Source organism: Enhydra lutris, unplaced genomic scaffold (genome assembly GCF_002288905.1).
Source record: "Enhydra lutris kenyoni isolate GAN:26980312 unplaced genomic scaffold, ASM228890v2 scaffoldscaffold8, whole genome shotgun sequence".
NCBI classification, from domain to species: Eukaryota; Metazoa; Chordata; class Mammalia; order Carnivora; family Mustelidae; genus Enhydra; species Enhydra lutris.
Window position 1 is genome coordinate 13216361 of NW_019154092.1, and position 24264 is coordinate 13240624.

At 42.2% G+C, this 24264-nt stretch overlaps 1 protein-coding gene across 6 annotated transcripts in view; it reads left to right on the forward strand.

Moving 5' to 3' along the window:
- Positions 1-24264, forward strand: part of LOC111142569 (DLG associated protein 1) — a 328275-nt gene that overhangs the window by 199499 nt on the left and 104512 nt on the right. For 3 of the 6 annotated variants that reach the window (XM_022495839.1, XM_022495842.1, XM_022495843.1), the window contains exon 5: positions 17815-17844. The exons of the other annotated variants lie outside the window; for them this stretch is intronic. In XM_022495839.1, coding sequence (XP_022351547.1) covers positions 17815-17844 — 30 coding nt within the window. The remainder of the gene's footprint in view (positions 1-17814; positions 17845-24264) is intronic. 6 annotated transcript variants of the gene reach the window in all.

A 24264-nucleotide genomic window follows, 5' to 3' on the forward strand; every position in this document is an offset into this window, starting at 1 on the left:
TGCCTGGAAATGAAGGACTCAGACTCAGGTCAGAGAACCCCAAACTCTTCTGCCTGGAACTGTGTCATTACAGAATGCTCCTAATCTCTCTGGACTTCAGTGTTCTCATTGTCTCAGTCAGTTCGGGCTGCTATAACAAAATAGCACAGACTGAGTAGCCTGTGAGCAAGAGAAATTTGTTTCTTAGAGTTCTAGAGGCTGGAGGTCCAGATCAGAGTGCCTGTATGGTCAAGTTCTAGGTCTAGTGAGGTCCTGCGTCCCAGTTCATCAACAGCATCCCACATAAGCTCACCTGGCAGAGGTACCAAGCAAGTTCCTTCTGGCCACTTTCCTATGGCACTAATCCCATTCATGAGGGCTTCACCCTCACTACCTAATAAGCTCCTAAGGGCCTCATCTCCAAAACTACCAAACTGCGTATTAGGATTCCAACATGTAAATTTTAGGAGGACACAAACATTCAGAACACAGTACTCATTTTGTTCAGATTGTGGAAGTGCAATGAGATCACATATACACAAGTCAATCCAGTGCGTGGTATAAGGCAGTTGCTCAACAAATCCAGTGGGGGAGGGGTGACAGTGGTGGAGTTGGCAGAAATTATTAAAGTGATGGAAGTTAGGGGAGGCAGGAGAGGTGGAGGTCATAGGGGTGACAGTATAGAGATGGTGGTGAAGATAGGAATGGGGTGGGTAGTGATAGCAGAGATGATGATGACAACGGCGATAGTGGAGGCAGTGCTAGTGGATGGAGGTGGATGTGGCAGAGGTGGTGATGCTGGAAGAGATGATGGTGAGGCGGGAGTGGTGATGGCAGCAGCTTTCACTGTAACAGTCATCCTCCTCTCATAATTCACGTACCAACCACGGCTACTACAGTAGTATTTTACCAGAATGGTTACTTATGAGTATCCTATCAACAGGGATGTCCTATCCATTAGCACTTCTAAAATGCAATAGTATAAGATACGGGAATAGTGCTCTAATGGAATGCAGAGGTCACTAAGTGCAACTGAAATGCAAACAACGAAAATGCTGTGGACTGAGGGCCAGAACAGAGACAGCAGAATGCTAAAGGAAGGCCAGAGAGGAATAGATTGTGCCTGAAGAGGTTGGGAAGGCTCCACTGTGAAAGGCAGTGAGTTGATTCCGGAAAGTGGCCAGAAACTGTTCGCAGGGAAAATGGTTTCCAGGCAAGAAGGCAGCACATGCAGAGGAGTGAAAGCACAGAAGTCTGTGGTGTGTGAAGAAAAGAGTGAAGCCAAAGACTAGGGTACATGGAGGAAGTAATGGAAGAAGAGGCTGGATCTACACTGAGAGGGGCCTTGAATTTGATGCTTTGAGCAACAGAGCCGTTAACTGTTTTTTAGGTAAGGAAGTCACATTTAGGGAGAAAGAATTAAAGAGGGAAAAGACTGAAGACGGGCCAGTTGGAATACAAAAGAAAGGGTCCAGACTAGAGTACAGAAGGGCTGGCCCGGCCTGGCACTGAGGGTAGGGAGAGGAGAAAAGGTGTGAGGACAGGAACTACAGGAAAAGGAGTGAGCTTGGATAAAGTTCTTCCCAGCTTCTCTGCATTTAATGTGCCCTGATGTAAGCGATGTGCTTGCCACAGTATCCGTAAGCAGCTGAAATTGAGCCAAGAATGAGAGAGAATACAATGACATTAAAGGAAGACAGAATAAGAATTAGAACTTGGTAGCAAGTGGTCTCTAAAAGTCTTAAACACTCCCTAGTTCTCATTAACCTTTAAAGAAGAGAAATGAAGAAAAAGAAATGTCAAATTCTTTCTAGTGTGTGTGTTTCTCCAATCAGCAATTGAATAACTAAAGATTAGTGACCATGTTTCCCATTAAAAAAAAAAAAAAAAAAAAAACTCCAGGGGTGCCTGGGTGGCTCAGTGGGTTAAAACCTCTGCCTTTGGCTCAGGTCATGATCCTGGAGTCCTGGGATCAAGCCCCACATCGCGCTCTCTGCTCAGCGGGGAGCCTCCTTCCCTTCCTCTCTCTCTCTGCCTGCCTCTCTGCCTACTTGTGATCTCTCTCTCTCTCTGTCAAATAAATAAATAAAATCTTTAAAAACAAAAACAAAAACAAACTCTGAAAAAAATCTGGAATCCTCATAACTAATTTTTAATGGAGAGAAAAAATGGAACGTTAACTTTCCAAAGCTACTTTCTGAATGTCACTGTTCTCTTGTCAATAATGCTTTTATTTTTCCTGAACAAAAATGTCTCATTGTAGAAAATTCTTTAGAAAAAATATCATGAAATTCATAAATAACATGAATTATGCAGGACCTGTTGGCAATTGAAAGGATCTGGCTTCTCTTGCTAAATGAAATGGGAACCATTTCTGGGTTTTAGTGAATGGGTTACATGATCTTGGTTTTTAAAGAATTATTTATGTTGCTCTGTTGGGATTAGACTATATGAGGACAAGAGTAAAATCATCTATGATTATTTCTTTAGAATATATTTTTAAAGGGGTGCCTGGGTGGCTCAGTCAGTTAAGCAGCTGCCTTTGGCTCTGGTTGTGATCCCAGGGTCCTGGGATCCAGGGCCATGTCAGGGTCCCCACTTAATAGGCAGTCTACTTCTCCCTCTCCCTCTGCCCCTCCTCATCTTGTGCACACATGTGCACGCTCTCTCTCTCAAATAAGTAAGTAAAATCTTAAAAAAAAAAAAAACGGACTTTTAATGGGGCACCTGGACGGCTCAGTCAGTTAAGCCTCTGCCTTCTACTCAGGTCAAAATCTCAGCAGCCTGAGATGGAGCCCCACATTGGGCTCCCCACTGAGTCTGCTTCTCCCTCCCAAGTGTTCTTGCACTCTTGTATGCTCCCTCCCGCTCTCTCTCTCACTCTCAAGTAAATAAATAAAATCTTTTAAAAATAAAAACAACAGATTTTTTTTTTTTTTTTTAATGAAAAGTGGTGGGGTGCCTGGCTGCCTCCATTGGTGGATCATGCGACTCTCGATCTCAGAGTTGTGAGTTCGAGCCCCACGTTGGATGTAGAGATTACTCAGAAATAAAATCTTTTAAAAAAATAGATAGATATAAATAAATCAACAAATTAAAATGGAAAGTGGAACCACTTCATCAAGACGGTATTTGCTTAGAATTTCCTACAAAGAATATTCCCATAAGTTATGCATGAGTATGTGTGGGAGAAAATAACTGTTTAGAAAGTTAGCTCCTGGGAAGGCCAAGTTCAAAATCTGTTTTCTACCTCTATAAAAAATAACTGGCTCTATTTCAGACTTAAATAATCAACTTCCAAAACACGGTTATCATTTCTGCTCAAGTACAGCCACAAAACAGGAAATCATCAACTGCCAATTTAAGAGTGAAGAGAATCAAGAATCCCTTTCCTTATTTAGCAAGGCATTTACTGAGTACCTACTGTATGCCAAGCATGGGCACTGTCCCTGAGGACATAGCAGGAACACTAACCCAGGCTCTGCCCTAACTTCAAGGAGCAGAGAACTGAGACTTATTTTTTGAACACTTATGCAGATACTTGTTTATCACGGTTACAAGTGCTATAAAGAGAGAAATAAGGGTGTGAGAGGATCTTAGGGAAACCATGAAATAGGCAAACAGGGAAAATACACTGCCCCTTTCCTAAGGAACTCTTTCTTTAACTCCTCATAAGGGAATGGCAAAGCACAACGACCAGAAGAATGAATGAGAAGGAAAAGTTAACTGAAAGACGTTAGTGTGGTTGCAGCAGCAGAGACTGGCAAGAGGGAGAGGGAAGCGCAGGGCGTGGGAGTGGTCTAAGACAAAACAAGAAGTAATAAGTGTCCAGGTAGCCCAAAAAGCTATATGCCATAGGAAGGGTTTTGAAAATTTTGCAATAGAAGGCTATTAAATGGTTTCAGCCAAAGGTCAAGCCGCTTAACCTATTCAAATGCTCTTTTTCTTCTTTAAGTAAAATTGACATATGACAGTATGTTAGTTTCAGGTACACATTGTAATGATTCAATATTTGTATATATGGCAAAATGATCACCACAGTAAGTCTAGTTAACATCTGTCACCATACAAAGATATTCTTAATAAAGTAAGCTAAAATAAAACTAATAGATGGGATTTGATTTCAATGTGCTTAGTAATGGAAAAGTTAACATTAGATAACTTATCAACCAACTATCAACCATTTCACTTACCTGATAGGTGTCAAGGGTTAATCTCAGGATATGGCTAATGCAAGTATGGATAATCAGAACTGCTATTTACATTCAGAGACACTGAAATAGAAATTACTTAGAAATTTCTCAGAAATATAACACAATGATAGGCTTGATTGCATTTGTAAAAAAAAATAACCTTGCATTTTTGCTTTAGGCTTAAAGAATGACAATCAACATTTTTGAGAATCATTTTCCAAATGTAAAGGAAAACCTCTGACATGAATTTGCTTCTACAGGGTGGATACTGCACTCACGTAAAGATTTAGCTGACAACTAGCAAGAAGAATTTGGGAAATAAATGGGAGGAACAGCTGTCCAGGAAGGTTATCAGTTGCCAGGTTTGTTTGGAATGCAGTGGAATTCCCAGGCCTAAGTGTGCTCTGCCAGCTTCATTTAGCTCATTGATGATTGCATGCCTTTTGAAAATCACATTAGAGTGCCCCATTTTCTAAGTCTCATCTCCTCTTGAAAAGGAATATATATTTCCGGGCTCCCACAGGATGCATAATTTTGTACCATTGTTAGTGATTATTACCACCATTTATCTTCCTAGTCATCCACCCATTCCACTTAGTGTAAGTCTAAATATGCCTCACACACGTTTAAAAACGCCATTTCTGTTTATACTTCAAAGGTTATACTTTCTGGTTATACTTCAGATTTGACCAGAAGTTGGTCAAAATAGTCTCACTCCAATGATCTTATTCCAGCAATAAAAAGTTTTTAGCTTCTTAACAGTGTTTACTTCTTACATCATCATATACATATATATAAGGTTACGAAAATGCAGTGTGAAATAAAATAAATATAGGGGCACCTGGGTGGCTCAGTGGGTTAGGCCTCTGCCTTCAGCTCAGGTCATGATCTCAGGGTCCTGGGATCGAGCCCCGCATCGGGCTCTCTGCTCAGCAGGGAGCCTGCTTCCCCCCCTTCTCTCTGCCTGCCTCTGCCTACTTGTGATCTCTGTCAAATAAATAAATAAAATCTTTAAAAAAAAAAAAGAAAGAAAGAAAGAAAATATATATATAAAGATTGGGGTTGTACAAGACAGCGAATATTTTTATTTAGCAAATACTTATCTAGCACCTGTATTTGAGCTATTGTTCAAAGATGCTGTACAAATATGAACACAACAAATATTATACGGGGCATTCTATTTCCGATTTATGACAGACTTAAATTTACCTCAACTCCTTAAAACTGAAGATATCCTGTTACAAGGCACCAAGCTAGTTCTATAGACCTGAATAGAGATTTAGCATAGTGGAGTCCAATATTTGGTCAAAGCCATGTTGGAATGTGTTGGGGAGGGAGAACTTTTTCCCTACCCTCTTGTGTTTCCTTACTGAGGCCTGCAAATTAAATTTACAAAAGGCGGATTAGCAAGAGGAAAGACAGATATTTATTCATATACATGTTTGTAGAAAAATATGACTCAAGGAGGCAGTTAGAATTTGAGGTTTATATACTATCTTAATAGGGGAAGGAAGGCTCTTACAAATGACTTTTTTTTTTTTTTTTTTTTTTAGAGAGAACACACACCCAAATGTGCACTCAGGGTGGGGAGGGGCAGAGGTTGAGGGAGAGAGATTAAGCAGACTCCAGGATCAACATGGGGTGGATGCGGGCTTTATCTTACAACCCTGAGATGATCACCTGAGCCAGATCAAGAGTTGGATGCTTAACTGACTGAGCCACAAAGGCACCCCCACAAATGACTTAAGAAAGATAAATGAGCTCTTAGGAGACTAGTGAGGCATGTGATAGTTTCAAGATAATGTCTGCTTAAATATGGTGACACTCCTCCTCTCTAGTGACAAGAGTCAATCTTTCCTGGTTGCAGAAACTCCTGGGAAATGGATTTATGACCATTGAGTTTCTTTTAGGAGTCTCTGCTTTTAGGCAGATAAGGAAATTCAGGGGGGGGAAGCCTATTTCCAAATGCTATCAGCTTAAAATAATTTTATGCCACTTTGTAGTATTCTGGACACCTTCAAAAGGAACTTGGGGCCAAAGAAGACTGTTTTTGATCGCCCCCTTGCTGGTAGACATTCAGGCTCTGGGCTAGCCCTGAGGATAGAGTTCTCCATGGGAATAGGGCAAGGATGGACGCTTTCAGGTCCCAACAGACTCTCAGGGGTCTGAAGTGTCAGAGATATGCTTAATTCCAACTCTGCACTGAGGCTAGCCTCAGAGACAAGACGAGCACTAGAGAAGTCCCACTACCTAGAACATTTCTTCGTATATGGGGATTTTTAGTAATGTCTCATAGAATAGACTTGACCAGAATAGACTGGCTTAATCTCTACACCCCACCCCACCATAGTGGGAAACTCATGTGGTCCTCCTCAACAACAAACACACTTTACCAGGTACCAGACAGTACATACTATTAATGGCATCCTCATTTTGAGAAAACAAAGACACAACAAAGTATAGTAACTTTTCCAAGGTCAAACAGCTGGTCGGTGGCTTAGCTATTTGTACCTATTCAATTTGACTCCAAAATTCAAGCTCTTAACAACCAAGTTCTACTGTGCTAGCCTTCTTCCTTGAAAAGTTTTATTTTAACTGAACAAAAGTATAACAAATGGCTTGAAGAAGCTTTTATTTAAAGTATTAATGTGACAATATCATAACCTAAAAATTGCTAATAATACCAACCTCCTGACGCATCCTAGTGCAGTAGAGTCTTCAGATCTGGCCATTTCTCCTGACATGAGATACTATCTAAAGCAGAGTAACATTATGCACATTATACATAGGGGAGCCTGACACCTGACTCACAGTGTCAGCTCCTTCAGGGTCGGCCCCTCCCTCAATACACATAATCTGCCCCAGACCCCAATGCTTCTGGCTTATTGTCACTTGGCTCAGGGTTGATGGCCTTCGCCAACATGCCGCAATATCATCAAGCACAGCACTCTGAAGCTTGACACTTTCCTAAAAATATCTGCCCCAGTGAAATCTGTAAGTACAGTGGTAATAATTGATACACGCATGATTTCTCTAGAGTAGAGCTTCATTTGGGGAAGAGATGGAAGTTAAAGTTTGAATAGTTTTAGAACAGATTAGATAGAATAGATAGTATAGATTCCTAGAACTAGATACTCCCAGTTTTAGGTTATTCTTACCACTCTCCCCCATAGTTGGATGTGGCACCTGCACAGTTTCAGGGGCTTAGGACACTCCAAGTCCCATCTAGGGACCATGTTCTCCTGCCTTGGGTTCTGATACCACACTGACTTTCAGTTGCTATTGATTTAGCAGTGTATTCCTGAACAGCACTGTTATAGGCAAGCAGAACATTTTTACTGGACACATGCTGTCTGCCAGGCACCACCTTAGTCATAGTGGATACAAAAATAAGTCAGGTCTAATTCTCACTTTCAAGTTTCCATCAGAGAGAGAAGCATGAAGGCAGAGAGGCATGACAATTGAGGTGTGTCCAGTATGCCAAGGAGAAGTCAGGAAAGGCTTTATAGCAGAGCAAATATTGCAGCTGGTTCTGGAGAATGGGTAGGTGTAAAGCAGCCTGCTCACAGGACCATTTGTGTACTAAAATCGGCAGATTCGGATGTGATCAATTTCTCTTAAGAGCTACTGAAAACCTCCGGAGATTCCACTGAGGGTGGAGAAGAAAAGAGTCTTATTTTCACATGTTCACTCCACGTCTGTCAAGCCATGTCTACATCTGAGGGTTAAAACTCTATTCTCCGACCGGAGATAAGCCTGGAAGCCGCATCCTGCCACAGATTGACCGCATTCTCTGGGCTTTCTATGCGATGGCGCAACTAGGGCGCGCAAACGCTAGGGGGCAATGCAGTTTCACCAAAACTCCTAGGAACGGGTCCAGGTTTCGTTTTTGTTTTTGTGTTTTTCGGGTTTCGTTTTGACTAAGAAAGTTTACAGCATCCTACTGCAAAGGTGGAAACCCTTAATAAAAACAGTTCTACTAAGAAAGAAAAAAGTTTATATATCCTTTCTTTAAAAGATTCCCGAATTGCCATCCAAATCGCCTTTCAGCATTTGTCCACAACTGAACGTCTAGCAATATTATTTGCAAAAGAATTACTTTTCATTTTTTTTCTCAGTATAGCTGTCTGATTTTCCCAGTCCTCTGCGTAAGAAACGGTTACTCTAGCCATCCCCTTGCTAGCCGGAGTCACACTGTTAGGACTCTGTTTCGCCCTCTGCCCAACGCCCTCTGCCCAACCGTGGGCTCTCCTCCCTCCGCGCCCATTCAGCGCATCCAGCTGCCTCTTTGGCTGGCGCTGCGGCTCCCTTTAAGGTAATTCCAGTCCGGGCCTGTGTTTTGTTTCCAGCTCGGCAGCGGCCAGGTGTCTGCCCTTCCTTAACCCCCAAGGATGAGAGATCAAAGGTGTGCCTACATCTGCCTCCTGACCAGCTCTTTAATCTGTTACATGTTCAAAAGGGACAAGTGCTATATTATGCACTTAGGGAGGGAGGACGAATCAGAGAAGTGGAAAGGGGCCAGAGTCCCAGAGTGTGTGAACTCAGTAAGAGGATGTGGAACATGTCTGTCTACATTGCAGCCCTGCCATGTGGGAGTGTTTTCTTTTAAAAAGAGCAAAAATATCACGGGCAAATGGAGACGCCTGTTTCCCTGACTGGAGCCCTACTAAACCCATTTAATGATAGTACACAGACCCATGTGGAGACCAGCATTAAAAGAAATCTAACAAGGCAAAGGAAAATACTTTTTAAATTATGAAATGGAAATTATACGAACATTTATAGCAACTTGGGCTTATTTCACTTAGAGCAAAAAACGACAAACTAAACAAAAGAGATAAACTGAAAAAATTTTGAGAAAGATTATTTCCAATAGATCTTCTACTTTCCACACCCACAGGAGTAAACAAGCGGGGAAATGCATTTTTTTAAAACAGGAGAAAGCAAATTCAGTATTAAGAAAACAATTCTGGGGGCGCCTGGGTGGCTCGGTGGGTTAAAACCTCTGCCTTAGGCTCGGGTCGTGGTCCCAGGGTCCCAGGGTCCCGGGGTCCTAGGATCGAGCCCCATATCGGGCTCTCTGCTCGGCGGGGAGCCTGCTTCCTCCTCTCTCTCTGCCTGCCACTCTGCCTACTTGTGATCTCTGTCTGTCAAAAAAATAAAATCTTTATTAAAAAAAAAAAAAAAAGAAAGAAAGAAAGAAAACAATTCTGGGGGGCGCCTGGGGGGCTCAGTGGGTTGGGCCTCTGCTTTCCGCCCAGGTCATGATCTCGGGGTCCCCTGGTGGAGTCCTGCATTGGACTCTCTGCTTGGCAAGGAGCCTGCTTCCTCCTCTCTCTCTCTGCCTGCCTCTCTGCCTACTTGTGATCTCTGTCAAATAAATAAATAAAATCTTTAAAAAAAAAAAAAAAAAGAAACCAATTCTGGGAGCGCTGGTTATGGAGGGATAGGGCTCTTACCTAGACATGCAAGCTCACGCACGCAGGCGTTCCTTCGCCCAGGGTTTTGGTGTCAGGACAATCTAGTAAGAATTATGTCTGAACTTAAACTTGGGAGTAATGTAGCTAACTGAAGCACCCATAGCTTTCTTTAAATTCTTTGGAAAGAATTTCCACCAAGGACATAAAAGCGAGTAGGCACGGGTAGGTTTTCCCTCGCCGTACGCATGTGCCGCGCATGCCCAGAAGCAACCTTCCGCTCTTCCGCTTTTCCTTGCCCTGGGCTTCCAAAAGGAATTACAGCCGCTTGTGTTATACTGAAATGCCTTTACAGATAGTCGCGAGGTAGTGGTGACTTAATATTAAGTCACACTGTCCTTCCCCAGTTACAATGTCTTTGAATCAAATTTATTCACAGTACGTGAGAGGGAAGAAAAGTGGCACAGGTATTAATGGCTAAGGGAAGAAGGGAGTCCTTATCAGCAGCATCAAATGTTTCATTCATCTACTTAGCAAATACTTGCTCAGCACTGCCTCCGGTCACACTGCTGGACTCCGGGAAATCAGTGATGATCAAAGAGCCTTGCTTTCTTTCTGTTCATAGAGTTTACAGTCTAGAGGTAGAGACTGGCATAAATGAAATGCTCTCGGAGATCACTGCTCTCAAAGAAAGAAACAGTTCTTGTGGGAGAGTCTGCTTTAACAATGGAACTAATCTAGATGGTCAGGGAGAACTTCTCTGAGAAAATCCTCATAAGCTAAGACCTGAGAGATCAAGAAGGGTGAGGGCGGACACATGTCACTATTCAGAGAGCTGAGAAGGTGGGGTGGCTGGTGGGGTAGCTGGGAAACACAAAGCTCAGGACGCAATACAGAGTAAGCTCAGAGGATTGAGGCACCTGTAACTGTTTCAACTGCTACATATTACCTCAACACACAGCATAACAGCTTAAAAACAGCTACTTTATTATACCCAAGATCTTATGGATCAAACCTCCTTCAGCTGGAGGTTGGGCTGGTCTAGGCCCTCCAGGATAGCATTATTCATACACCTGGCACCTTGGCTTCTGTGGCTGGAAGTGTGGGCTCAGTTGAGACAGCTGACGAAACACCTATAGGAGGCACCTCCAGCACTGCAGCTTTAAGACTTCTTACATCACAGTTCAGGGCCCCCAGGGATAGTGTCCAAGAGATAGGAAGTCTTAAATCCTGGGCCCAGATGCTAGCAGAGCATCCCTTTCACCATCTTCTATTAGTTGAAGCAGTCACAGAGCACCCCGCCCCCAGATCAAAGAAAATGACAGAGATGTCACCTCTCAATAGGAAGCATTTCAAATAATTTGTGGACATTTTTAGTCAGCCACAGTCCATCCTCTGGACACAAATTATTTAGACTCTTCTGTAAGGCAAAATAGACTCCTAAAGCCCTCCAGAAATCGCATTACGGCATGAAGTTCAAGTTTGAGGTGCCGGTTCTTACCACTGAAATAAGGCTCAGGTGTTGCTGAGGATCCTTTGATCCAGTTCTCTAGTATACTTTTCTCAATATGAAGACTTGTAAATGAAAATAAAAAGCTATCTGCTCCATGCACACCAGCATATACTGATGACACAGAGATGAGATCAGTGTAATGACCTCTCTCAGTCAGGAGTGGAAGAAGGAGGGGCATGGAGTAATCACTGGTCCAGAGCAATTCTGAAGTCCATATGTTGCCAGTTCCTTCACTGGGGGCCTGGTCCTGTTGCCCAGGGATGAATCTTTGCAGTTCTTTTTTTTTTTTTTTTTTTTTAAGATTTTATTTATTTATTTGACAGAGAGAAATCACAAGTAGGCAGAGAGGCAGGCAGAGAGAGAGGAGGAAGCAGGCTCCCTGCTGAGCAGAAAGCCCGATATGGGGCTTGAACCCAGGACCTGGGATCATGACCTGAGCCGAAGGCAACGGCTTAACCCACTGAGCCACCCAGGCGCCCAATCTTTGCTGTTCTTATCTCCTCCTCCAAACTCTTGGTTGCACCTTCCAAGTCATCTATCCTGTTTTCTTAACGTCTAGGTCAGCTCAGGGTGCCATAACAAAATACCGCAGACTGGGTGGCTCAAACAACAGATATTTATTCCTCACAATTCTAGAGGCTGGAAAGTCTGAGATCAGGGTGCCAGCATGGTCAGGTTCTGGTAAGAACGTTCTTCCTGTCCTGAAGATGGCCTCCCAAAGGCCCCATTGCCAAAACCCATCACACTGAGGATTAGTTAGGGATTCAACATATGAATTTGGGGCAGGGGGCAGGAATAGGGGACAAGACTCAGTCTATAGCACATAAGATGTCATTTGCAACTGATTAATTTTATTAGTCTAGTCCCTGCCCATAGATGCTTGGAGGCTTTAAAGATTCTCACTCTGAACTATCTCTGCCCATTTTTGTCCACACTGATAATGTATCCACTAAACACTTCTCTTGATATCTTCATGGGCTTCCTATGAATCCTATTAGACTTCACTCTGTTAGATAAAACACATGCACAGTTTTCCTCCAGACAGGCACTTCTCTGGCCTGGGCTCAGAGTCAGGGTGCTGTGGAACCACTTTTTTAGAAGACCTTTCATCTCTTTATAAGTTTTTGAGGCACATGCTTAAATCTTTCTACAGTCATAAAAATGGGTCTTACAGCTATTCCCCTGAGATGGTCCTCATCCTCAGTAAGTTTCATACTTTGGGAGCTTTTGCCATTGGAAAGGCTAAGATTATGAAACCCTGTTATCTTTTTTAAAAACCAACAAGTCCTAGATCTATATTTCCTCTAAATTTTGCTTGAAAACTGAAGTCCCTTTCTTTTTTTAACACACTTTTTTTACCTGTACTTTATTATATGCAACTCTTGAAAAAAAACTAACTAGCACTCTACATGTTCTTTCCTGGAAATCTTACTAAAAATCTACAAACTCATTAGGTATATGAGTTTATATATATATATATATATATATATATATATATATATATATATATATAAATATATAATTTATATTAGGTATGTTTTCTGTTTTTCCATGTTACTATAGGTCATAATGTTGCCAAACATCCCACCACTACATCAGATGACTTGACTTTCCTTCCAGTCTCCAAGGATAGTGTTTTCCCTGTCCTCCCAGCTTCCACCAACAGTTTCCCCAGGGCATTCTAGCAACTTCCCTCAGCTTGTGTTGTTTGTCAGAATGTCTACCCATGGCCTCCATGCTCAGGACTTGTAACATGGTGTCTCAGGGTACTCAGAGGGAGTGATCCAAGAGACAGGAAGAGACTGCCAGGTTCATGGGCCTGGGCATAGACAGAGAGAAACACAGTAACAAAGGAAACACAAGCAGGGGGAGTGAGAAAGGGACAGGCAGGCTTCCCTCTGAACAAGGAGCCCAATGCAGGGCTCCATGCAGGGCCCAATGCGGGGCTTGATGCAGGGCTCAATCCCAGGACCCTGGGATCATGACCTGAGCCGAAGGCAGACACGTAACAACTGAGCCACCCAGGCACTCTCATTTCCACTTTATTTTAAAGGTCATAGTAGTCACAGAGTTTGCCCAAATTCAAGAATAAGTGGGACACAACTTCCATCTCTCTGTGGGAGGTGAACGGAAGAATTTGTGGGCATTTTTATTCTGCCTCGAGTAACCTCATGAAGGACTATGCAAGTCCTGTTAGGGCTTTCAATCTTGGACTTAAGAATAGTGAAAAGTGGGGCGCCTGGGTGGCTCAGTGGGTTAAAGCCTCTGCCTTTGGCTCAGGTCATGATCCCAGTGTCCTGGGATTGAACCCCGAATCAGGCTCTCTGCTAGGCAGGGAGCCTGCTTCCCTTCCTCTCTCTCTGCCTGCCTCTCTGCCTCTTGTGATCTCTGTTAAATAAATAAATAAAATCTTAAAAAAAAAAAAAAAAAGAATGAAAAGGCATTTAAGAATTTTAAAGGGTGAGGGGTATGACATAATTGGACTTGCCTTTGAAAAGACCACTCCAGCTACAGTATAAGACTGCATCGGAAAGAGGACATAAAAAACTGAATGGTCCTTTCTTGGTTCCTTTTTCTCAATCCTTATCATATTATACAGATTCGTGTGAGCATTGCTATGGCAGCTTGCCCTAAGGTGATGACAGCAGAGATAAAAGAACTGCAAATTCTTGAGGTATTTGGATATAAAATCAATTAGTTGATATTTCCTGAAGTCCATTTACAGCATAACCTTGACTCCAATTCGTTGATAAAATGACTTCTTGGGAATCTATTTAACAGTATAATCCTGAAACCCAAATATTACTGTAATTTATGTATATTTACGCCACATGGCAATGTTCACTAGCTTCCACGAAGACCAGCCTCCAAGTAGAAACAGACAGTGGTCCATATAGTGAAATCTGAGCATTCTGCTCAACAGTATCCACAATTAAGACATGTTTGAGTTACATTTACAGGGATTGATAAAATTCTCTTTTTAGGATCCCAGGAAACACTTGGGAATGACCACTTATTCAATAGATAAATACTTGAGTATTTGCTGTACGCCAGGCATGGTTCTAGTCACGGGAGTTAAAGCAGTAAGCAAGACAAACCAGGTCCCTGCTCTCATTCTGCTTACACTGTAATGAGGCAGAGACATATAAACAAGGAACCGAGTGATAAATCAGTGACATAATCCCAAGTAGGGATAACTGGCATAGAAGAAATAAGGAAGAGAGAGGGTCTACAGAGTTCTTACTGGGTCTGCTCTAAATACAAGAATCAAGGAAGGGCTCTCTGAGGGAGGGACAATTTGAAGTAAAATCTGAAGAGAAGGGGCTGCGCGCAGGAAGATCTAGCAGGTCAGGGGAAAGCACTCACCCCAGAGGGAGGCACCCCATGGGCAGAAAGGAATTAGCACTGCAGGGCACTAGGCACCAGGGAAAAGACCAAAGTGGCTAATGCATCTTGGAAAAGGGAGAAAGTCAGATGACATAACAAAATCAGCAGGAATATATGACATAGGGCTTTGACAGCTAGGGTTAAAAATTTTATTACCAATCCAACAACAATGAGATGTCACTGGAAGATTTGAGCGAGCCCTTGTCATTCACACTTCAGCATGGATTATTCTAACTTGACTCTCAAAAATTATTTTAGATCAACTGAAATTAGTAATTAGGTGAGGGAGGTAGGAAAGAGGGTGGAACGACTTTGGAATTGGGGAAGTGTTGCTGAAAGCATACCCGGGTAGTGATTCGCTCTGACTTGCAGGAAAACAATAGACATGGTCTGCACGAATCCACCCACAAGATTAGGAATTTTGCTACATTAAGATATCAAATTGAGGGAAGAACAGTTAGCTTTCTTTTCCTTCTCTCTCTTTTTTTACATTTTATTTTCTAACACTTGCAGATGATGAAACTTTAAAGGGAGGGCTAGGGAGGAGTAGGATCCACTGTGTGTCTATATACATATATGTATGTGTTACGGCTTACCCTGAATTCCAGGCAATGTCAACATCAGCCAGTCACAAGATAATGTCTATCGTGTGTCCTGGAAGTCAAGAGTGCTACATGTAGCTTTTCAGCATCGACATCAACCATTTCTTAAATATTCAAATTTTTAAAAATATTCATATTTTAAAATAAAATGTCTTCCCCTCATTCTACAATTTTTGTATAATATTAAAAGTAGCTATCTAATTAGATTTAGCTAATTCTATATTTTCACTACAACACAGTTATTTTGCAATATCTTTATAAAGGCCTGTCCTACTATAGGAAAAAGCCTCATTTGGGATTTAAAGAAAAAATAGGAGATGTCTATATGGAGTTGATGAATCACTAATGTTTTTATTAAGATAATGTTAATAATTAGAGCTCTAAAATCAGATGTTAATTGTTTTTTAACTTAATTTTTTCTCCTTATTCAATAAAAGTATTACTGGGCTCTGGTCCACCACCACCCACAAATCCCATAAAAACTTGTTTTGATTTTCTTGCTCTACCAGCATAAAGCCTGATCAGAGCACCTTGATTAGAGCACACTGTTGTCCTTTTATCTCAATGGCAGTTGCTGACACCATGGTTATACACAAAAATAAATATGGCTTAAAAAAATCAGTATCATGAACTGATATCCTGTATAAGAATCCTCCAGTTAAAAAAAAAAAAAAGACAGGATCATTGTTTAATAAGCCAGTGACTCATACCTCTTGGCATAAGTGGGCTTGCCAAGTCCATTTAGGTTATGTTCGTGGTTGACTGTTAGTGACTGTTATTTCCCGGGTGATCCATGGATAGTACGTATGACAGTTTTAAAAGGTTTTGAAATTACTGGAAAAATAATAGCAAATGCTAAGTTTACTTACATGTACTTTGTTCTGTTAAATTATTACCCCTTTTATGAATAGCTCAGGAAGTATTCTGAAGATCAAGATTTTCTTCTGTGGGCCTGAGTGGAAAGAAACATCAGTGGTGACAATGTTATGCTAGACTTGGTTCATACCAACTTGCAAGAGCAAATTCTTTTATTTTGGGGTGTTCTGTGAGCCCATTATCAAACACAGTCATTGTTATAAAAGATATAAACTTATAATTAAATTATGTTAAAAACAAAGGTAATAAATACTTATAATTCCTTTCTCATCATTTGACTACAGTTTATTTTCCATACTCTTGAGGTTGTTTATAACAACTGTACTTGCATGGTCAAAATACTACCTAATGGTATTGTTCCTTGCCCATCTCTTTTCAACACCACGTTCGCTGACATCAGGCTGGTAGCCTGAAATAGGCCATGGTGGAAGTACTTACCTAGTGTTAAAGTTGAAAGAGTTTTAATGTAATGAAAAAATAACTTATATGACAGCGTGAAAAATAGTTCAGCAGTAAGCCACAGAAGAGATGTAGTGATAATTAAATTTATTGGGAAAAGAGCAGAGTGGGATGAAACTCAATGCGTGATTTTGTCCAATAGCGATTGACTTGCTAGCTATGAATACAAGAGTTGGACCAAACTCAACAAAAGCATTCTGTGTGAATCAATTGATTATACAGAACTTGAAATAAAGAGCATTGTGTATTTTACTATTTTTTTAGATTAGGTATCATACATCATTTATATCAGTAAAAATCAGGAAAAACCCACCTACATTTATATGCACACTTTTTGCCCTGGATAGTCCCTTATTAAACATTGACCAGACACTACTGGTTCTGCAGGAAAGATGAAATTTGATAGGTAACTTAAAAGCAGCTTTTTCAGAAAGCTGTGGTGAAGAGCAAGTTTGTCTCTTTGTTAACAATCTGTTAAAATCAGTGTGTGTTCATGCTCATACCAATTTGGCTTATCGATTTTGAAGAGGGTTTTGTTTCCACTTTTAATTTGAAACTCCTCTGGTTGGAAAGAGAACCAGAATGTCAACCACAGGAAAATGTAAATAGATATTGTTGTTCAGCCTAAAGTATCATGGCTATCACATAGGGTTTGGGGACTATTATTTATAACTATGACCTACCAAAAAAGGGAATTTTTAATCAAATCATAGGACCCAGTCTAATTTACCACAATTAAGTGTTTAAATTCACTGAATTTAAAGTCTTTAAATTCCCTGAAAAGGCACATGAATATCCAGTCAAGAGTAATGTCTACTTGCTCCATGAACAATTTGACACGCTCAAGGAGCCCTTTTACTGACCTGCAGGGAGAGGGATCGCTGAACACATCTGACCAGTAAATGGCCTGTGGCCCAACCAGCTCAGAGAAGGAAGCTGCCAGATCACACCATGGTTTTTTACCACCTGTTATATATTTTGACAGCAACCCTGCCCCAGCATGTATCAAATGATCTCTATACATAGCATTAAATAGAAAGTACTAGCCACTGGTGTCCCATTGTGTGAAGTTTCATCAATTCACTATCCAGCATGATTTATTTACAGAAAGTCATTCAGACAGACTTGGCCTTTGTTTTACCCAAAAACGTGTCAGATGGCTTATTCAGCGAAAAACTCCCCCAAATGGTTTGAGTGGGGTTAATGAAGACATCATTTAGTCTAACAATGGACTGAAAATTACTTTATTCTCAAAGTTGATGTTTGTTTAGTTAAATCCTCAAAATACGAGCAAAAACTCTAGATCCGAAGCATGTGTGTGTTTTGAGAAGACGAGAAGAGGTTATTTGGGGCCATTATATAACTGCCACTTTTTGTTTTTATTCAAGGTGTCATAAAACTGAGTTCTGCAGTTGAAGGTACGTTTGCACAACCACAAAATCAATACTGTTTTGCTTAAAGGTTGCCTAGCGTGGCTTTGTAGCCAGAAAGCGTCTGTGGCAGCAGTGTGTGGTGCCTGTTCTAATTGCCAGCTGTCACCATTCCATCTGTGTCTCTCCTCGTTCTGGTCTTTCAATGCCATGAGTCTCTCGGGCCTCCACCCGTGGCATGAACACTGACCCAAGAGGGCAGTCTTTAGGGGCGCGAACGTGTCTCGTTCTGTTTCCTGATGTGATTGCCTCAGATCCAAGGTTCTTTCCAGATCCCCTTGCTCTCTCCAGCAGCCTTATTTGAGGCTGGATGTAAAGTCTTGCCAGAAACCTTGCCCCCCATTCTTTCAGCAGGACCTTCTCTACAGTGTTTTGGTCCCTCATCCTAACGTAGCCAACATGCTTGCCCAAGTAGGTGGGCATGGAGTTGTTTAGGCTCCCTGATGAGAACCCTAAGTGGTGAAGGCACTGAGTGGCCTCAGATGCAGCTTTTTCCCAGGCAGTGTGATCCACCAGCACCCAGGAGGCACTGGGAGGACCAGCTTCTGTCGACGGTATTTGCATCATCCATATCTAGCGAGAGGCAATTCCCTTTAGCCATGCATGCAGGAAGCTAAGAAGAAAGGGAAAGGGGGTTTAAGGAAAGAGGAGGATTGGTGTGGGAGAGGACAGCAGGGTTTTGCTAACCCCCAAGAATGTTGAAAATACCCCATCATCTGAAATGATTAATTGGTTATTGGTATAATGTTGATCTCCTTATCCTCATAGAAGCACACAGCGCAAGTAGCGAATGTGTAATTTTCTCTTCTTGTGAGTCTCTGTGTTTGTTTTGGGTGTGTGTGTTCTCATTTATCGGGAATCTGTCAGTCATGCTTTGAAGGTTCCTTCATCCCTACTTAATCAGGGGAGGCTCCTTGGAAGAGGTGGTGGGCTTTCAGGTGAGTCTTCACATTTAAAAGGAGATGTGGCTTGATGAATGAGCAATGCATGGAGGTGGGAAGTGGAAAAATGCCAGGGGGTAGGAGTGATGAGACCATCTGCTTAATTCAAGCAAAGGGATTGGATGGGCTGGAGTCTGAAGACTGGGAGATGAGGGAGGAGCTCAGTCATGTACCCACAGGACTGGCAAACCCAAAATGGGGAACTCTGTGCCTTCTGTAGACTTAGTACCATCCCATTTCACAAAGCAAAGTTGAAAAGGCAGCATTTCTGACATTCACAGTGGAAAGCATGCTGCTCTTCTCAAGTAAGCGAAGGACCAGGAAAAGGTGCAGGCAGTGGTGTTTCCAGGTCGAGAAAGAGGAGAAAATGATGTCACATTAGGCAAAAGGGAGAGTCCCGTGCCAGTTCCAGGCCTCTATGAGGCCAAGCAGGAGTCAAGTTTCCTCTGCATGGGAACATGGAGTCTTATCATGAGACTATGCAAACCTCTCCCAGCCTAACAAAACAGAGGAGACAGCAACAAAATCAAGCAGGTCCAAGAGAATGGCCTTGTCTGCAGAAACTCCCAGTGGCAAATGAGCCACTGAGTTTCAGTTAATTATCTGTAGAATTTCAGATAACAGTTGGTCCACCCTGGGCAGTTTTGATGTTTTATCAAGGAACGGCTTTGAAGTCAGAGCTTTACATTGCCTATTTGGCTTAAGCACTGTATTCCACTTGCAACAAAAGGATGGAAAGACAAAATAAATGTTTTAAAAAGCCAGGAGGCCATGAGAACGTTAGATAATTTAAACTCTTGTTCCGCTGGAACTATGTTCCATTCATTGTTTTGTTAGTGACTACTGTCACTACTGGGTAGCATGGCCTAGCCAAACCCCTCGAACAGGTTAGCGTTGTCCAGAGAATGAAGAGAGTCAGGAAAAACAAGAGCAAGAAGCAGAATGACTGCTTAGGGCTTTTTCAGCAGCCTCCTTATCTCTGGGCCTCCCCCGAGCCCCTGGGGCTCACGGGAAGTCCGCTGGGGCAGCTGTGGGTATCAGAGGTCAGGCCCCCTTCGACTGCGGCTTGAGCATCTTTGGCACAGCTTCTTGGCTGAGGACTGTGGAAGCTTGAAGGCTGGGAAGCATGCTCTGTTTTAACTGTGTTAGGACACGTGTGCTCAGGGGGGCTGTCTGGAGCGCAGTCTTGGGTGGGGGTGGGGTGCGCGTGTGCTCAACGCATGCATTCTTGGTGCATCTGGAATGTGAGATTTTTGACCAGCATGCTTAGTGGAATGTGTGTGAGACTATCTCTTGGTCCGACATCAAACGTCAGACAGCAGTCCTTATGAACGCTTAGCTGATTACTGTACTTGCTATTTTCCATCTGTGGTATGAACTCGAGGCAGCTTCCTCCCGCTAATCATGTCAAGGAGTACGTAAATCAGTGGAGGGGATCCATGGCCAGAAATGAAACCTACCTTTTCTTTAAGAATTACTCTGTGTTGGGATTATCGCAGAACTCTAAAAATAGCATTATTTTAGGTAGCTTATCTTTTCGCTTCTTTTTAAGGAAAAACAATTCTCAAAGTTGTAAGAGAAAAATCCACAAAGATTGCCTGTGCTACTTCCCACCAAGTATTTTCGTCATGCAATTTTCTGCTTTCTCTTTCTCTGAAGCAGGGGTGCCTCCTTCAGCATTTTGCAGCTTCACGTAAGCTTTTTAAATCAGCAAAAAGAAAAATGCTATTTATACCGCATTAATGGTAAGGTTAAAAGTCAAATGTCCTTTCATGTTTTAAAGACCTAAAATTATGCTTACACAGTAACACACATCAATGCTGTCACGATTTTGCAATGAAGAAAAATATCTGAGCAGGAAAAAAACTTTAAATAGTTGCAAAGTTTTATTGATAATGCTGATGGATTCTGGGCTCTAATTTTTGATTGATAATCCCGCTGGAATAAAATCAGGGTAAGAGAGAAACATCCAGAAGCAAATTGGGAGAATGGGGAGGTGGAAGGTGGTTGGGGCATAGTAACCGGAGAAAAACTCTTTCATCCAATGGGAGCAAAACCATTCTGTACCAGGAAGTCCATGATATGATCTTCTAAATATTCCTCTTAGAAGGGATTTTCCCTCTTGAAATTGAAGCAGGGAGAAGGCAGGGAGCCGGGCACATATTTCCACAAGTGGGGCCAGCACACCAGGCTCATCAAGGAGAAATGAGAATGCAGGTCACAAAGAAATGAGGCAGGCCTGAGTTAGGCTGCCTGCCCTGACATTCTATAGGCTGCTCTTTCTTTCCATGGAGGAAGGGTCCAGCCCCAGGCAGCCGCTCTTTATCCAAGAGACCCGTGGTATGTTCAGACATGTGGCAAGGGGAGCATTGGGAAGGAGGCATCCAGCCTGGAGGGACAAGATGAGACAGCAGAGGCTGGTGACAGGCCCTGGTGACTGATAACCTGGGTGTGTTCCATGAGGAGAATTTGCCTCAAAAGTGATTTGTTTAGACCTCAGAGGTAGCTGAGAATCCAAAATACCAAAATGGCATCAAACTCTTTAGAAAGCCTATAAAAGGGAATGAAGTTTGGCTTTTTTGGAAAAGTTCCACATCTTCAAAAATGGGAACAGATGAGCCACTATGAAAAAATCTAACAGATGAGATGGTTCTTCAAGTCCTGGCCCACAGTTGTGTCCCGTATAGGCATGCCATGGGGCTTCAGTGAGCCGCAGAAGTGAAACCTGTGTGAACAGTAAATTTCCTGTGTCTCCACGACCAGCTTCCACTTCATCAACAAAACCTCCCTTGGCCATGTGGAGCTTTTGTTTTCCTTTTTTCTTCTTGTCACTTCATTTTATTTAGATAGGTTTTAAGTATCTTACTTCTCCATGGTAATGGCTGGTGAGCCACAATCCCCTTCAGGGTGGGGGACTTAAGACTTTTGTCACATCTGAGGTGGTGCTTTCTATGGCCTCACAGCCTGACCCAGAAAATGAAATGACTCCTCAGGCATAGGGAAAAAACAAGTAAAATCTTTATTCAATCTTTGTTCCCCATATTCAAAATTCATAATACCCACAGCATAATGCCTGTATGGTAAATCTATTAAAAATGGAGCTGTTCTTCCAATTCAAAGCTATGATCTGGTTTTACTTGCATGCTGAATATGGAAATACTCTATTTCTCTGCTTAAGAAATACTGTTCTCCATAATATGACATGCAGTGCATCTCAAATATCCCTGTCACGGTTTGTTTGGGCTGCTGCAACAAATTATGGTAGATTGGTGGCTTACACAACAGATTTACGGCTCACCGTTGAGGGGACTAGAAATCCAAGATTGGTGTCTGCTGTGGTCCCTCTTCTGCTGAGTTCTCACTGTGTCCTCCCATGGTGGAAGTGGGAAGGAGCTCTCTGGGATCCCTTTTATAAGGGCCCTGATCCCATTCATGACGGTTCCATCTTCTTGTGCTATTCACCTCCCAAAAGCCCCACCTCCTAATAGCATCACCTTGGGGGGTGTAAGTTTTCAACATGTGAATTTTGAGGGGACACGAATAGCCATATCATAACAACCCCAAATGAATTTAACATTTAAAAAAATACTCCAAATTTATTAATGTCATTTCCTCCCTAGCTGAATTTTGTCCTTGTCATTGTGTCTTTCTACTTTTTGAGCAAAGCCCATATGCTCAGATGTCAAGCTAGACTGCGGTAAATCCATTAACAAATAGACAGCTGATGGACCCATTTCCAGAAATAAATTTAGAATAAGGTCTCAACATTTTTACCATGAGAAATCAAAACGAAACATCTTTTCAGACCTTTAAGTCAGATAGCTACAGAGATTGGGAAGGTCTGCCTGGGGGAAGGAGTTCCTCCTGGTTCCACCAGAGTGAAAAGCAGTAAGCAGTGTGTCAGGAAGCTAAAAACAGAATACTGTAGAAACTGAAGTCAATACTTAGAGAGTTGTTTCTGCAAAGAAACGCAGACCTCCTGCTTCCAAGGCTAACTTGGAAACTGGATCACCGACTGAGCAAAGAAATGTTCTCTTCTCAAATGTTCAGAGACTTACAATACTTTGGGTGAAATTTTCCTATTACATAGCAATGTCTCTGGGCAGGATAAGCATTAAGTCGAGAATCTACCAAACAGTTTCCAAAAACTAGGTTCCTCCTAAAATGGCATAGATGGCCCAGTGTGACCCAGAAGCTGGAAGATGAGTCATGGTGTGCCGAGTTTCCAGTCTTTCTTGGGGTTACCCTCACTTCAGATAGCATTAACTTCTAATAACCACTGGCAAAGGTTCAGAGCTCTCTCACATTCATCTTTTTTTTTTTTTTTTAAGTTTTTCTTTCTCCTCTCCTTCTCTTCCCTCTCCCTCCTCCTCTACTCCAGCTACACTTCTTTTTCCCTGTGATAGAAAGTGAACAGGGTGCCCCTTCAGGCAATAGAAAGCCATCCACTAAGTGGATGGGTTTGGCCGCTAACCACCATTTGCCTTGCTCTCCAATAAAATGGAGATCTCTCTTTCTCAGAGCAGCTATGAAGACCAAACAATATGATATACATAAAGGATTTAACAGTGTACAGAATACAGTAGGTGCTCAATAGGCTCTTGTTCTCTTCTTTACTTTTCCCCATTCTCTGCAGTGTTCCCAAGGCTTCCTATAGCACCCCTCTTCCCAGTGTCCAAAGATCTTGCAAACAAATAATCACTTCCACTAGGATTATATCATAGCCTACGGCTGAAAGTCAGCTTGATTTGGGGCAAAGCCACAGACAAACAACCAGCCTCAACCTTTACTTTCCCACTTTGAGAGAACTTAAGAGAGAAGCAACTAGGAATAGGGTTCCCTGATTACCTCACCAGGAGCCATGACGTCTCTGTGGAGAGGGAGCAGCTCCCCGAGTGAACAGTGCCAGGAACCAAACTGAAACGGGGGGGGGGGGGTGTTCTCATCAGATGGGACTGTGCCCTTACCTGCTCTTCTAGTCCTGGGGCTGGGAAGAACGGAAAGGTTTTTCAGGCTGGTTCAAGAAAGTGTTAAAGAAAAAAAAAGAAAGTGTTAAAGACTAATTTCATCAATATTAATAATATTTTCTGTGAAGTAGTTTATGAACTCAGGTTTCCTGAGTGTGCCATTTGTCAACACTGGAAGTTTTTTTTAATAAGGAGGACTAACGTGATTACAAGCACAGCTATCCAGAGAGCAGCCTTCTGTAAATCTTTGAACTTCTGTAGCCAAAAATTATTCTCTGCTGAATGAGAAGCCTTGAGCCCCTGGCAACAAATTAGCATAACCCAGAAGACCACCTGCCTCCAAAGAGCCATAACCTACCCTCCACCACCCCCTCTGGGGTAGGAAATAGAAATTTATAAATCAAAAACAAGCTGTATGGGAAAATCTACCAATTTTAGACAAAGGCTTCTTTTCTTTCTCTTCTTTTTGTTTTTAAAGAGTGTAAGTTTCAATATCTACG